The sequence below is a fragment of the Daktulosphaira vitifoliae genome, unplaced genomic scaffold, assembly GCF_025091365.1.
Source record: "Daktulosphaira vitifoliae isolate Bord-2020 unplaced genomic scaffold, ASM2509136v1 Scaffold_1, whole genome shotgun sequence".
NCBI lineage: Eukaryota > Metazoa > Arthropoda > Insecta > Hemiptera > Phylloxeridae > Daktulosphaira > Daktulosphaira vitifoliae.
The window spans coordinates 81,301,129-81,318,865 of NW_026099572.1; the positions used below are offsets into that span (position 1 = coordinate 81,301,129).

Consider the following 17,737-nt stretch of genomic DNA (forward strand, 5'->3'; position numbering starts at 1 on the left):
TATTGTATTCTCTGATGTTACGATTGTTATTATAATTGAAATTATTGTAAGAATTTTGTCTATTATCCGAGTATTGCTTAAAATTATTAGGTCTGTAATTTGAATTTGAATTTTGATTATTAAAAATTTTATTATTTGTTAATATTTGTTCAATTTTTAATATTTGATCAGATAGGGCATTTAAGCGATTTTGATTATTATTGTCATTTATGTTAAATAAATTTTCCATAGCTATTTTGTGTTTGATTTCATCATGAGATTGGACTCTATTCCCTCCTATCATGAATTCAATTGATTCATATTTTCTTATATTTCTTTTTAGATCAGCTAATGTATTATTATCTAATATTCCTACATATCTAGCTATATTTGGTTGTAAACCTTTCATGATAGTGTGTACTAATTCTGACTGGGACATTTTAGGATCAATTTTTTTACAGAGTGATTCTGCCTCATTAATATAAGAACTAACAGATTCGTCAGGTAACATTTTACGTTTTTCAAGCATTGTGCGTAACATATGCGTTTGTGCTGTGGGTTCGAATTCTAATCGAAGTGCTTGTTCAGTAGATTGCCAGTCAGCTTTAGGAAAGTCTAGTTCAAAATTATCGAAAAATAAGAGCGCGGTATCAGTTAGATAAATGGCTAAAAATGATTTTTTCTGATTATCTGACCATCCATTAATTGCACTAGCTCTATTGTATTTTGTTAAAAATGCGTGTATACTCTCATGCACAGCACCAGAAAATTTATCAGGCTTACAAAAGGGTATTCTTTCGGTCATTTTGAGTTTTTCGGTATTAATATGATCGTATATAGTTGTATAACCGTCTAAAGAACGAAGAAGTCTATCTTTTAATTCAGGCAGTGTGCCTGTACTTAACAAATTTCTATTCTGTAATTCCTCCCTAGCTGTATTTAAGGAGATTCTTTTAATGAATTCTGCTTTATTAGGGGCGTTATCAAGTGAATATAGATGTTCGTCTATTATAGTAGCAATTGACTCGTTACTTGAATTGCTATTCGATTCGTTATTATAATTACTACTTGATTCGTCACTAAAATATATTTCCATCAGTGATATTAAGAATGAGAGTTTGGTAATATATGAAAGGGTTCAGTGTATGAAAGTTCTAAAATTTGTATTAGTTCTATTATTATTTTGATTCCTGTTTGTGGAAATAAATAACCTCTAATGGTCTTATTGAGAATGTGATTAGTTGTATGTTGAATTAAATTTTTATCCTTAAAATAAATATTTTTAAAAGCTTTGTTACTATTGACTTTTATAATTGACTTATAATCGTTTACGGAATTTAATTGAATAGTATATTCTACTTCTGTTATAAATATTTTTATTACTTCTTTAATTAAATCCCTAATTTGTGAAATGTCGGGTATTGTAGTAGCGGAGTTTAAATTCATTTAAAAGAAATTTAAAGATAAGTTTGTTCTAGAATTCGCACTAGTTCTAATGCTAATTCTGTAACAGTTTCTGGGTATAGAATACCTCTTACTAATTTTGATTCGAAAAATACTAATAAACCGTATACTTTGTTAGGTGAATATTGAGAAGCTTCTACAGTGGCTTTCCACACTAACTCAGCTAGTATTTGGTTTAAAATAGTTCTATGTTCTATTTTAAATTCTTTAGGATATTCTTTTAATAATATTTTGATCATATATCTAATAGTCGCTCTAGATATGTCAATAGTTGATGGACACATAAATGATTATTTAAGTATGCTAATTTAATTAATTGTAGAATTTGATAATTGTATGTTATCTTGAGGATATAAATTTGGAATTTTATCATAAATTTGTTCAATCGTATGTTCGTAAATAAATTTTAACGCGATTGTTATTTTAAGAATGATTGCTGATTCAGCTATTGGATAGTAGTTAGATTCTGTGTAAGTACTAGTGAATTTCTGAATTTATTAAAATCAATTCTCATACGAAGAGAGGTTTCCCAGAGTGAGTCTATGATTATATTATATAAATTATATTTGTTGGTAATTTTTTTGTTAGAAAAATTAATTATTATATTATTAAGTAATTCTTTAGTAATGTTTATAAATTCAGTTTTCGTGGGATAATTCATGTGTGATGTAGGTATTTATCAGAATAGATTTTTTTGCTTAATTTAATTTTTATGAAATAAATATATTGATATTAAACTTGTGTGTGTAAAATTGTGTTTTGTTCAAGACGTTCAAAATTAGGGACGACGGCAAGTATAGTATTTATATTATTTTCATATAAGTAATTTAATACTAAAGATACTTTTAGTAGTAGTGTAGTTTCCGTAATAGGAAAAGAATTATTGGTATTAATAAATATGAAAAGAAATTTTTGTATTAATTGTGTTTTTTGAATATCGATGTTTAAATGTAAGGTGACTTCCCAAAGAATATCCGTAATTATAGTAAGTAAATGATATTTACACCGAATAGTGTTATTACGATAATTATTAATTAATTCTTTGTATATAAATTTAACAACAATTATGAATTCTTTTCTAGTCGGATTGTTCATTAATATTAGTTATTATATTTTAATTAATGATTGATAATTTGTAAATGATAGATGTGTAATAATTTTTTTTTTTTGATTTTTATAAGAAAAATTTTTTTTTTTGAAAAATTACGTTATATTTTATAATTGGAGAAATATTAATTTTACAATTTTTTGCGTGGATGAGAGCTGTTAGTTGGGCGCCATTTGTAATAAACAAAAAAAAAAGAGAAGGTTAAGGGGGTAAAGCTGGTATTAATGAAATCGTATCTCGGGGTCTAACTATATTTATTTATTAAATAATAAAATATCCCTACCTCATTTATTCCTATTTTTGTTTATTACGTGATTTTTTTAGAAGTAAGACATGCAAATAAATATTCGCACTTACCTTTATTTCCTTTAGTAATTGATTGAGTTGGTTTTATGGTGATTTCTTCTTTCAGTGTTAACTGTCGTTTATACTTTTTGCGTTTATTTCGATAAATCAGTATCTTTGTGTATATAAGACTTAGAAAAAGGATTCTCTATAATGGGACCTGCGTCTATTATAACTTGTTACCCCTTTTTTTATTTATTTTCTTTAAATTCCTATTATATTATACTATGTTTTTACTAATAATATTTGCGATGAATTCCCTACAGTCGATATCGATATTCTTAAAATTTACTCTGAACTAGTCAAAATATAATTATAAGAATATGTCTATCTATATTCAAAATATAATTAACAAGACTGTGGTGGCCCAGCGTTTCTCAGCGTAAAGCCTTGGCTGGCGCGGACACAGTTACCTCGCTAATATATTTTAAATATTATTTCAATACATCTTTTACTATCCTTTACGTCAACTGCCTACACGTTACCGAAAGGTAATTGGCATAGTCCTTTATGGCTGGCGGGTACACACGCAGAGAATATTTCCAAGATGTAGTTTCCTATCTTACGGACTATATATTTTATGATGAACTCTACCCGGACTACTAGCTCTAGAACTGGCTTGTCGACGGATATAGCGCACTTCAAAAATACTCTTTTTATAAGGTTAGTACTACTCTGTACCTCAACTGCCTACACGTTACCGAAAGGTAATTGGCATAGTCCATTAAGGCTGGCGGGTACACAGGCATAAAGTACTACTACTAAAACTAGTTAATTCTAATCACAAATTATGCTTCTTCATTTAGTTCGGCACATTTAAGGCTGTTCATAAATGTAGGGCACAATAAGCTTTATTATGAATATACGATAATGCATAAGGCTATTATGCCTGTATAAATAAAATTACGCTTCTTCACTCTTTTCGGCACATTTGAGGCTGTCCAGAAATGAAGGGCATAATAATATTTAAAACCTTTATATATAAGTAGATATAATGTCTATTTGTCGTGAGAATATTAGGTGATAATAAAATAAATAAAAACTTGTTCCTGTGTAAAATATTAATAAATCATCTAAGACAATGTTCACCACTTAGGATGATACATAAAAAAAACTAAGTCACAGGGATAAAATATTTACTTATACTAACGCAGATTCCATGTAAGAGAATATTTAGAAGAGAGGTTGTCCGAAGTCGTCAGAGGTCCCAGAAGAAGAGATGAGAGCAGGAGCAGCAAAAAGCGTCCCTTTTTACGAGAAAAATAGCTTTTTATACGCCGGATGATGTAAGCCAGCGATCTCTATTGAAATTCCTAAGATGTTAGATCATTATTTGTGATTGGTTAATTGTGATAGAAACCCTGCCGTGGGCGTAGTTAATGAATTGTAGGGGACTGGTTTGAAACATGTGTTGATAAATAGTTATTTTTATTACCCTAAAAGGGAAACATTCCTTAGATGATTTTTGGCTTTATTCATATATATGTGATATTTAGTACATGTGTTAATAATTATACTACATTAATATGTATATTATCTAAAATTAGATAGCTGTTCTGTTTCAAAGACAATTCCAATAGTTCTCGTATAATTATTTTGGAAGAGATAAATGCACTTTTTGCCATCCATATCTTCTTCAGAGTAATTGAGCCCGTTTTTGTCAAAAAACATCCATTCATTTTCATTATAATAATAAAATATGCACACATCCAGATAATATGCTGCAGCAAAATATTCTACCAGACTACACGAACTAATTACATTACCTAAAATATATATAAGCACTTAATACTTCTGTAATTTTCTTTAAATTTTTTTAGATTCAATGCGAAGCGGAGAAGGTATTAATTTTACCATTATGTGTTTATTTTTTGTCTGTACTTTTTCTCAGCTTTCACCGAACCAACATCTTTCAACAATACGTCAAAAGATCACAAATCGTATCTAGTTGAAGACATTACCCTTAAAAATTGAAAAAAATTCCCTCGTTCCCCGCAAATGGGGGAAATATCCAAAAAAATTACAAATTTAAAAATCGCTAATTTTCGAAATTTTTTCACTTTTTTTTCTTAAAACTTCCATNAAAAAAATTACAAATTTAAAAATCGTTAATTTTCGAAATTTTTTCACTTTTTTTTCTTAAAACTTGCATAACTTTTAGAAAAATCAACAAATCTACATAATTTTTTTTTAATACTAAAACTTTAGATATTTACCTTTCATTTGATATCATTTTTTTAAAATCTATCACTTAACCTGCTCATTGGGGGGGGGATTTAAAATAGCAACTTTTTTACAAAAATTAATTTTTTCAACTTAATTTTTGAAAATGTTTCGGAAATACTGCGCCCTTTAAACATATATCAAATCAAAGCTTATTTTATGTAATATAAAATGAAAAAAAAAAATTTGTCCCGACGACCTATCTTCTATGCGCAAATGGCTACCATATTCAAAAATATGCTATTTTAACAAATTTTTTTTTTTAATTAAACACTATCTACAGATTTGCATCGAAGCGTTTTTTATGATAGTGATTTTAATCACTGTCAGATATCATCTATACTGGATCCAACTATGCCACGACTCCACTGTGCCGCCACCTCACTGTGCTGGGTTTGTTTTTTTAATAATATATCCAAGCAACAATATAGTTTCTTAGATTTAGTAATGTTGTGTCGTTCACTGGCTTCAGGTTTTCACCAATGAAGACACATAAATTCAACAAAGTTGATTTCACCACTAACCGAGGTTCTATCAGACTTTAGCATAGTGTAATTGAAATGTAAATGTCAAAACTCATGTATTAAAATTGTATTAATGAACTATTTATTATTTTTATACCTTAACACTAGGGACAAAGGAATAAAGAACTGATTGAATAGTATGGATGATAATTTTTTTTGTTTATTCAATTTAGTCAAATTATAACAAATTCAATTCAAATAAAATTATTATGCCAAAAGTTCAATTGGATTATATCAAATATATTTGCTATAAAATGTTCAAAATTACAAATTATTTTATATATGCATAAAACATATTTTAAGTCTTGGTTAAAAAATATTACAAAGTAATAAATAATATATCACTACAGTCTTGTAGAATTTACCTTTAAGCCTCATTGGAATTCTTTTATCGCATAAGACGCCAGTCACTTCTCTCCACTTCAACCACCCGCACTTAATTCTGTGTCTTATATCCTCGTCAATACCACCACTCTTTTGCACAACTGACCCTAAATACTTAAAGCTCTCCACTTCTCCAATTACGTCCTCGCCTATGGTCACTTACATCCTATTTTCATCTACCTCGTGTTCTCCTTTGTCAAACTCGTACTCTATATACTTTGTCTTACTTCTACTTATTTTTAAAACCCTTTACTTCATGAGCTGATCTTCACACCTCTATCTTTTGATTAATTTCCTCCCTATTTTCTCATATTAACACTATAATGTTGGCAAACAACATTCACCATGGCACCTCTCTTTGTATTTCTATAGTAATTTCATCCATCACTATAGAAAATAAGTAATGGGCTAAAAGCAGAACCTTGGTGCACTCCTACTCTTACCCGAAAACCTTCTGATACTCCTCCTACGCTTTGACCCTGGTACAAGTGCCATCATAAATATCTTCAATTATATTAATGTACCTTTTCGGGACTCCTTTTCTCATTAATGCCCACTTAAAAACCTCTCTCGTACTCTATCATACGCTTTCTCCAAATCTATAAATACCATACACAGCTTTTTTTTCTTGTCCCTAAACTTTTCTATTTGTTGCCTCACTCAAAATACTGGCTCTATTATTGACTTACCAGGTATAAATCCAAACTGGTTTTTAGATACCGATGTCTCATTTCTTATTCTTTTATCTATTACCTTTTCCCGAATTTCCATACTTTGACTCATAATCTTTATGCCTCTACTATTTCCACATTCCTCCTTTTTTTTCTTTCCACCTTTTTTTCATCACTTTCAATCAACACTTTTTATACACCTTATACAGGGTGATTTTTTTAACATAACCCACTGAATTACTTGCAGAATAATAATAATTTAAACATTTTTTTTTTCATTATCTTTAGTTACACATTATTCTTGAATTGTTAATTATGTAATACTTTTTAAGTTCATCCCTTATGCCTTGGAAGGGGGTCAACTTTGTTTTTTTAAATGGTAACACCTATTTTTAATTTAATAGTAAATGGCAATTGAATTTTTAATATAACTTAATTCGTTTATTAGATATAATCATTTAAAGTTTCAAATTTTTGAATTAATATACAGGTATAATACACAAGGGATTACAAATAAAGGTAGCTAATTGGTTTCTTATAACATCGATATTAGCAGATACACAGCATTGTTATTATCAATTGTAGTAAGGCACATTGTTATGAGTTTATAAATACACTAACTGACAATACAGAAAGTATATCTATTGATAATCATAATTGATAATAAACAATCCGTGAATGAGACAGCAATGTCATAAAAATCCAATTAGGTACCTGTATTTACAATCCCATGTGTATTATACATGTATATTAACTCAAAATTTTGAAACTTTAAATGTTTATATCTAATAAGCTAATAAAGTTATATTAAAAATTCAAATGCCATTTACTATTAAATTAAAAACTCAAACATTTTATTAAATTAAAAATATGTGTTACCATTTAAAAAAACAAAGTTNCAAACATTTTATTAAATGTTGACAAACAAAGTTGACCCCTCTCCAAGGCATAAGGGATGAACTTAAAAAGTATTACATAGTTAAAAATTCAAGAATAATGTGTAACTAAAGATAATAAAAAAAAAAAAATGTTTAAATTATTATTATTCTGCAAGTAATTGAGTGGGTTATGATAAAAAAATCACCCTGTATAATAATAATCTTTAGACCTTTTCTCTCTTAATTTTGCAAGTCTATAGATTTATATAACTAAATAGTTAAATAATATAACTTACATCTATATAAACAGGAGAGGAATGAAACAACGGAGGTTCGGCCTTGTATTTTAAATTATGAATTTAAAGAGGCAATTTTCTTCATAAAGTTCAAAAAAAGTATATTGAAACAAATATATAGAAATAATTAAAACCTTTTTATATATTTTAATTAAAAATACTATCAAAATTAAATTATTTAAAAAAATAAGTAAAATACACAATGTTCATATTTGGTTCTAAACTTATGAACATTAAAGATTCTAATAAATAGTCCTCATTTGTATTTTTCAATCTGTTTTTTATTATTTTTAATTTATAAAATCTTCGTTCACAGTTTAGTTGAGTGCAGGGAAGGGTTAAAATATATTTGTACGCCAAGTATAAGTTTAAAAATGCTGACGTATGTAAATTATATTTTTACAAAAATTCTAACAAATTTGAAAGATAATTACAACAGAATATTTCTTTTTCGTGATGAAAATTTTTATTTTATTACTTTTCAAGTTTTTATTAAGTTCTGTAGGACTATTTTGAGTGCCTGTATAATTTACACAATGAAGATTATTAAAAGTCTCATTAAAAACGATATAAACTGAAAAAAATTTTTAAATGCATTTCCAGATTTAGCATTCGATTTTTGAGTAATATATTTTAAATTATCATCATTAATTAATTGAGGATTTTTGATAATTATCAACACTCTTTATACACCTTATATAATGATAATATTTAGACCTTTTCTCTCTTTCTTCTCATACTTAACTCATCATACTTCTTAAACTTTTCCTTACTTACTGCACACTTATTTCTTTGCACAAGCGTTTATACTCCATGCAATCTTCTCTCCTTTTGCTTTTCTGTCGTACTTTGAATTGCTTTTTCTTACATTCTATGATTTTTTGAACATCCTCATCCCACCACCAGGTTTCCTTATTACCTGGCATTCTATTCTTGCTCTCACCAACAATTTCATTTGCAGTATTCATTACACAACTAGCAAATCTATTCCACACATTATTTATGTCTCCCTCAACATTCCACACAGTTCTCTCTTCTACTGTTTTTACGAACTCTTTTTCATTATCTGCTTTCAATTTCCACCATTGGATCTTCGATTTTCCCCCCGTGTTTCTACTATTTTTATTTATTCTCTTTCCAGTATACCACGACTCCATTGCCATCAGGCTATGTTGTATAGTTACACTCTCGCCTGGTATAACTTTACAATCTTATACTCGTTTTACACTATCTCTCTTCCGCATAAAATAATCACCCTGTGATCTATTCCTCCCACTCTTATAAGTTATATAACGCTCTTCCCTCTGTCTAAAATAAGTATTAACCACAGTAAGATCATACGATACTGCAAAATCCAGGATTCTTTCTAAAGCCTCATTTTCCCTACTAAAATCATACTCTACATGTACTCTTTCATATCCTCTACTTTCATTACCAACATGTCAAGTCATATCTTCACCTATCACCGCATCCTCATTGCCAAGTATCCCTAGCAATACATCATCCATATCTCTCCAAAACACTTCCTTGTTTATTTCATTACATCCCACTTGTGGTGCATAGGTTCTTTTTTACATTCATCACTTTTTCTTCGAATATGGTCGAATTTTCAACCATAATTCTGTTACTTTTCTTAGCTACTTCTATTACTTTACTTTTATTTCCTCATACATTATTATCCGTATACCATTCTTTGTACTAGACTTATCTGTGTATATAATTTCATAACCCTCACCTAGTTCCCTTGATTTCTCTCCTTTCCACTTAGTTACCTGCATACAACATATGTTAATTATTCTTCTCTTCAATACTTCTACTAATTCTCCACTTCTTCCAGTTAATGTTCCAACATCCCAAGAACCTATTCTTACTTTGTATCTATCTTTCTCCCTTATACACAAGTCCAGCCTAGAGTTAATTGGTGATATCCCTACACTGTTGCCACTGCAAGCGTTGGGTAGACTTGTACACATGAGTGGTGGTGAAACAACTACCACACAAGTTGTCGAGCTGGTATCAAACACTTTATTCCTTAGGCCTTCTCCGTTTTTAATTACTTTATTCCCTCTCGCCTTTTGTCACCTCGTACATCCGAAATGGGACAATTCGCCTATGTTTTGTTCAGGACACCTCATACTATTTGACGAAAATTTTTACGCCAATTGTCAACCTAACGCAACCTCATAAGTCGCCTCTTACAACTGGCAGAGGGGCCATGGAAGTATTCTTATCCCCCATCCACAGGAAAACAGCAATTCAATAAATAGTGAGGAAAATATCCGAGGACTTCATCCTGATTACATTGCAAAAGGGAACAAAGTTCAGGTTTAATTTGTAAGTGAATGCTGGTAAAATGTTAAAACCCAGTTGTGAAAAGCTAGAAATAATATTGCGAGTAAGATATAGTTGATAGAACCACAGTTCAAATAACATTTATATAGAAATACGAAATCAAAAACATAAAAAAGAGTATATTGTACAAAACTAGCATATTTTTGAATATGGTAGCCATTTCCCCATGAAGACAATATAAAGTTGGAGATTGCTTTCTTAACTTCGATGGGAAGGTATTTTTTTACAATTATGTGTTTTTTTTGTGTCTCTTACTACTTTTTCTCAGCTTTCACATGATTGTTTTTTTTAACCTGAAGTCAAAATATCACAAATCGTATATAGTTGAAGAAATTTCCCTTAAAAATTGTAAAAAATTTTCCTCGTTGCCTGTAAATGGAGAAAATTTCAATTTACAAAATCAATAAATGTTAACATTTTTTCCTTTTAAAGCTACCATAACTTTTTAAAAATTGAACGTACCAAAATAATTGTTTTTTATATAAAAACCTTAGGTGTTTTCCTTTTATTTGATTTAATTTATTTGAAAAACTGATCCTCTACCTGCCCATTGGAGGGAATTCAAAATATCAATTTCTGCACAGAAATTAAACTTTTAAAAAATGTTATAGATATACTACATCCTTTAAAAATATGTTAATTTAATACTAATGTTAGGCACTACAGTTCAAAAAAAATCATTTGTCTTGAATAATCTTCTATGTGCAAATAGTTGCCGTATTTAAAAAAAATGTAATTTCCATGCAAATTTCATACTTAATTTTTTCAATTTTAAATTACTATAAGGTTTTGAAAAATGTATACATCAATTCATATTTTTTTTTCATATATACATAATGTTTATTTCTCTCATTTGACATAATTTTTTTTAATTCGAATCATTTTACTTTATAAATAGGGGCTTTAAATCTTTAAAATTACGAGTAATATATTGAAATTTTTCCAACTTAACTTTAGATAATGTTTTGGAAATTTTCCGAGCTTTAATTATATGTCAAAGTAAGGGTTATGATGAATACTATAAGTTAAAAAAAACGGTAGCAAAGTTGGGTCGTGGTATAATATAGTTGTGGCATAGTGTGACAAGTATAGATGATATCTGACAGTGGTTAAATTCGCCATTATAAAAAAATACTTTATAACAAATTTGTAGATAGTGTTTAATTTTAAGAAATCGGTGGATTATTCCAAAAGCATAATTAACTCCTATATTTTCTTATACTTCGACTGCCATTTGCATATAGACAATAAGTTGTCGGTACAATTTTTTTTTTTTTGAACTTCTAGTACATAAAATAAGCTTCATTTTAACATATATTTAACTGACGCATTATTCGTGGATTATTTTCAAAAGTAAAATTGAAAAAAATTTTTAAAATTTAAAAAAGCTTTTCTTAACTTCGAAGAGGAAAAATAATAATAATAAGTAAAATTTATATTTAATGTAAATTTTATTTTTATTAGTGGCCATAAAACTAAGGCAAACCCTTATAAGGTTTTTAAAAATAAATAAAATTTTAACACAAAAATAGCATGTTTTCTTAATTACGGCAGCCGTTTACATAAAGAAGATAATTGGTCGAGACAATTTTTTTTTTTTTAATTTATAGTACGTAACATAAGCTTAAATTTGACATATGTTTAAAAGACGCAGTATTCCCAGAACACTTTCAAAAGTTACGTTGAAAAAGTTCAGTTTTGTAAAAAGTTGTTATTTTGAATCCCCTTTTGTGGCGAGGTTAAGGGACAGATTTTCAAAAATATTATATCAAATTAAAGGGAATTACTTAAAGTTTTAGTTTTAAATAATTATATTTATTTGTTCATTTTTCAATAAGTAAAATCAATTTTTAGAAAAAAAATGAAAAAAATGTCGAATTTTACCGCTTTTAAAAATCGTAATTTTCGAGATTTCAGCCATTAACGTAGAAAGAATGGTAAATTTTCAATTTTTGAGGATAATGTCTTCAACTAGATACGATTTTTGATCTTTTGACGTGTCGTTGAGAAAAATCTGTCCAGTGAAAGCTGAGAAAATATAGTGACAGACACAAAAGAAAATAAACACATCATTGTTAAATTAATACCTTCTCAGCTTTAATACTTTTGTAATAATACTAATAAAGTACTAGGACACCGATAATAATTTTATTACATTATTAGAAAAATAAGGTCTTCAAATCTATAACATACATTGCTTTATATTTTACTGTCTCTTATAAAATCTACCCTTATGATTTGCACCCAGAGCTAGCCACCTTAAATCTAATATTAAAAAAACTATATTCAAATTTATTTATTACAATACCTTCAACTTTGTCTACGTAATAGCTAAAATATTTTCTACAAAGTGGACATTTATTTTCATTTCTAATTAGTAGTGTATCAGCACATGTTTTACATAAACAGTGATGGCATTTATTCAATATAACAAGTAAATCAGGTTTTTCTAAACAAATTGGACATTCTTCAGCAGCATCTAAAAATGCTTATATAAAACAAATGTTTCCATATTGTTTAGAATAAATATATTTTTTAAATACGAAATATGTCTTATTCTTAATATTTATTATTGAATCATGCTCTGCATAATATATGCTCCTCGTCTACGTACGTTATAATTAATTATTTAAATAATAAACAACATTAACAATAATTCCTAATTTTTTTAATAATAGATCTTCAGTTTGTAATATTATAATGAAATTTATTATTAGGAAAAGAAAAATTTAAAGAGTAATTATATTATATTTATTCACTCGCAATTTTCCTATAAGTAAAAATAATACAAATAGAATTTATTTTATTTAAGGAAAAAAATTTAAAATAATTTTTTTTTAATTTTCTATTAATTTTTAATACAATTTTTTTGTCAATGATTATTTCCCTTATGTACCTTTTCGTTTTAGATATAAAATAATTAATATTTTCTGAACTAAATGCTTAAAAATGTTCCGTACGGTATTTTTTATAGAAAAATTATTTTACAATATATACAGTGAATGTGATGTTGTTATTAGTGTCTTTTATAAGTTACTAAAGATGGTTTTAAATATTACTTCATTTAAATAAAAAATTATGTACAATTAATAACATGACAAGACTAAAATCTGAATATTGTTCTTGTTTCAGAGATAATTGAGTAGTTCTCAAGAATAAAGAAATTATACTTTAATGTCAATGAAACATACCTGAATTTATAAATGTTATATTATGATTTAAATATTCATTAAAAGATTCTTCATCACGAAAAAGTTTTTTAATGTCATCATTTGTATTTATGCTCTAGATTTATAATATATAAAACAATTTAATATATTAGTAATAATTATATTTTGTATTATGTATTTTAACATACTAAACAAATGTTTTTTTGTAGTGATGTACTAAATTTTGTGTCTCCACATATTACGTTAGACAATACTTTGTATAGATCTTGATATCTGTACTTTTGATAATAAGCTAACACAAATGGCGTATCTGTTATAAACGTATGTCCCAAGCTTTCACATTTATTTTTTTTCCATTCTTCATCAACTGGATTGAATTGAAATTTAAAATTTAATTTCTCTCCATAACATTCCATTTCTGTTTTATTATTCATCTTAACACTTGTTAAATATGTTATTCCCTGCAAATAATAAAAAAATTCTTAACATAATTATCGAGATGAAGATCAAAGTATTATATATACTCAGTACATTTACGTCATATCACATAGGGTTTGAACTCTTTCTTGTAAGACATTATTAATATTGAATTATAGACAACTGAATTATACATTGACACTCATTATACAATGAGTGGTGAATGTATTATTATAATAAATCTTAAAATAAAGATGAACAAGAATTATTCTTATCAGCTAATTGTAACGACTGATATTATTGCTGAATATTAAATGGATCAATTGAAATCAAACGCAATTAATGATCAACGTGTTCTATAACTGTTGATTGATACTGTGATTTATATCAGAAAACAAGAAGTCCAAAAGGCAATTTACTGAGAGCGCAATAGGGTGCTACAATCGCAAAGATGATATTTTACTTTTTATAAAAAACTATGGTCTCGCAAGTTCTATAGATGTTATAGCTAAAACACCCCACATAGCAATTTTAATATATTAATATTGTCAAAATATTCTTACAAAATACTTTTTAAAATATTTTGAATAAAATATTGTGACAATATCTCTTAAACATAATAAAAAATATATTCTATTGAAATATTTTCATAATATGCTCACAATATAATTTTTTAAATATTTGTTTATGTATATTTTGATAATATATTAAAGAGAATAAATACAGTATATTACACCGAAAATATTTCTACAATGTGCTTAAAAAATATCTTTTTAAATATTTGCTTATAAATATTATGAAAATATATTAATTAAAATAAATATAGAATATTTAACTTGAAATATTTGTTGAATATATTATCAATATAATTTTTTAAATATTATAAATATATATCTTGTTGGCCAACTGAGGTAACTTAAGAGACACAAGCCATCCTCTTTTCTCCCTTTAGTTACATCTTTGGATGATATTGGTATCTTGTTATATAATACTTATGTATTATATATACATATTCCTAAATCTTTAATAAGTAAACAGCCATTTTCTCTAATTAGTATCAATTTTAATTAACTTAATTCAATTAAGCTAAGTAAGTTAGGGACAGTAAAAAACCCTTGTTGCTATTATTTGCAGGCCTATCGAGTTAAAATTTTTTTAGTTTTATCAACGCAATTATATCTTATTATTGTCCTGTGAAACTAAAAATCCTAAAAAGTTTTTTTATTATAGTTAGAATATATTTCTATATTATCAACAATAATAGTCAGTTTCTAACTTACAAGGAGAAATCATGGTGATGGGATCGCCGATTTTCAAAAAAATTATATGAATCTAATCTAAATTGAATATAAAATTGTATTTACTTTGAATTTTTTTAAACAAGAAAAATTACTTAACAGACAAATAACCATTTAAACTACCTTAAATAGTCTTTTTTATCCTATTTCTTTCGAAGCAACCTGTGGGTCAATGGGTCACGTACGACTCCAAAGCGCTAGGAGTACAGGGTTCAAATCCCGCGTAGCGATCTATTTTTTGCATTTTTTTAATATATTTATAAAACATTTTAAAAATATTGTCACAATATATTTTTTATAATATTTTAGAAATATACCTTTAAAATATTGTGAGAATGTAATATTCGCTGCCAAAGTATATTCTGAAAACATTGTGAGAATATTCCAATATATTCTGGTTATATTCTAGAAATATTTTAATATCAAAAATAAATATTCTAGGAATATTCTAGAAATATTTCATTGCTATGTGGGACGCTAAGATGGTGGCAAAAATGCAGACATAGACAGAAGACCGACAACAACTCAGTTTAACACAACGATAGCTTAAATAATCACAACTCAAATTCTTGACAGCACATTCGATCTATGTGTATCCAACACCAAAATTGTCCAAACGCTAGATCGCCTAATATTTTATATCATTATAATACTTGCAATTATTTCATCGTCACTATGTTTATTTGTATATTAAGGAGCCTCACATAAGCCTTTATGCCGTTGATTCCAGTATGAGTACACGTTTACGACGGGCACTATAAGAGTTTTGCAGGGAAAATATAACATCTGAATCAGTGGAAGAAAAATATATTAAAAATTAAATTATTAAAACCAGGAAATTTTAAAAAGAGAATATAGTAAATTTTATTGTGTATAAGGTCGACGTTTGTTAATGAGGTATTCCACTTAGGCGTATTCAGCAATTATTTTAGGAAGGTATTTAATATAATTTTACTTTTTTAAATATACTAAAGAATTTTGTTTTGCTAAAAATCAAAATGATTATTTAAAAAAACGGTAACACAGTGGGATCGCGCCACAGTGTGAACGAGGCATAGATGGGACAAGTATAGATAATATCTGACAGTGATTAAAATCACTATCATAAGAAACCCTTCGATGCAAATCTGTAGATAGTGTTTCATTTAGAGAAATTGGTGGATTATTCCAAAAGCAACATCAACTCTTATTTCTTTAATTATATCCTGATTAGTAGTTCTTTGATTTTAAAATATAATATATGAATAAATACTAATTATAGNGATTTTAAAATATAATATATGAATAAATACTAAATATAGCTTTTAATTTTAGTATGAAATTGTGAGGCCAGTTATGATGTGTGGTTCATAGTGTTGGGCGATTGATAAGAAAGTAGAGCAGAGAATACGTGTAGCAGAGATGAGAATGCTTAGTTGGATGAGTGAAGTGACTAGAAAAGATAGGATAAGGAACGAGCATATAAGAGGAAGTATAGGTGTTGCGTCAATCGTGGATAAGATGACAGAAAATAGACTTAGATTGTTTAGTCATGTAATGAGGAGAGAAGAATCGGAAGCTGTAAGAACAGTTATAGAAATGAATGTTGAAGGAAGAAGAGATAGAAAGAACCAAAAAAGAGATGGAGGGAAGCTATTGAATGCGATTTGAGGACAGCTGATGTGTCAAGTGGAAGCTTAAGATAAGGGTGGCCGATTCCATGTAGTTGGGATTAAGGCAAAGAAAAAGAAAAATAATTCCGGTGGCAGTTGACATAATATCATTGTTGTTTCGGAATGTACAATTTAGCGTTTAGTTGGGTTTAAACAATATAGCGTCAAATCAATTTCCTATTCTATCGGTTGTATATTAATAAACACTACACTTTAATGATACAATAAATAAATAAACTCACACATACACACATATGCATTTATAACATTGTGTCTAATGTAAGTATAACATGATAAAAAGTAACCGTAAAATGAAGAAAATGTAATATAAATTTTAGTACTCCTATTAAATGTAATGTAACTCGAAAAATATTTGTTTAAATGAAAAAATATAATTGTCTATTAAACAACTATTGTACGAAACTTTTTTTTCTAAGTTATATATTTTTTGAGAAAATTAAAAAAGCTCATATTTTTGAAATTTTGCGAGGCTGTAATAAAAAAGCTCAATTACAATCAATAAGGACTATTAGTATGTCATTATACATATTTTAATTCAACTTTTAAAAAAACAAAATTTGTTTGGAAATTTTTTCCGCAATTTTTCCTTTGTTGACTGGCCTATATGTCAATTTTAAACTTGTAATTGAGCTAAAAGTTATGGTAGTATATTCAATTTTTTTAACTATAAACTTTCATAAATCTTTATCAAAAATTTTTTATCAACTTTAAAAAACCAAAAAAATAGGTTAAAATTGAACATTTGGACTGATTATTTTTAACATATTAAAAATCAAATCAGTAATAATTTGAAAACAAATTTTTTTTCCTTTTAATTATTATTTTATATATATAATTAGTAATAATATAAAAAATTAGAAGTGATAGAAATAGTCTACTTGCAGATTTGAAAACAACGCGAAAATTTGATTTAGAAAAGTATATTTTTGCTTCTGATGAAAGTTCCTTGTAGTCC

At 27.4% G+C, this 17,737-nt stretch overlaps 1 protein-coding gene across 4 annotated transcripts in view; it reads right to left on the minus strand.

Annotated features, from left to right (window-relative positions):
* LOC126895033 (uncharacterized) overlaps positions 1 to 17,737 on the minus strand; it is a 50,126-nt gene that overhangs the window by 24,549 nt on the left and 7,840 nt on the right. For 2 of the 4 annotated variants that reach the window (XM_050666489.1, XM_050666490.1), the window contains exons 2-3: positions 13,583 to 13,855; positions 13,416 to 13,509 (exon numbers count right to left, since the gene is read on the minus strand). In XM_050666489.1, the coding sequence (XP_050522446.1) occupies positions 13,416 to 13,509; positions 13,583 to 13,855 (367 nt within the window). Of the gene's footprint in view, positions 1 to 3,939; positions 4,663 to 12,532; positions 12,713 to 13,415; positions 13,510 to 13,582; positions 13,856 to 17,737 lie in introns of those variants that run through there. The other 2 variants (XM_050666487.1, XM_050666488.1) reach the window with 2 other exon arrangements.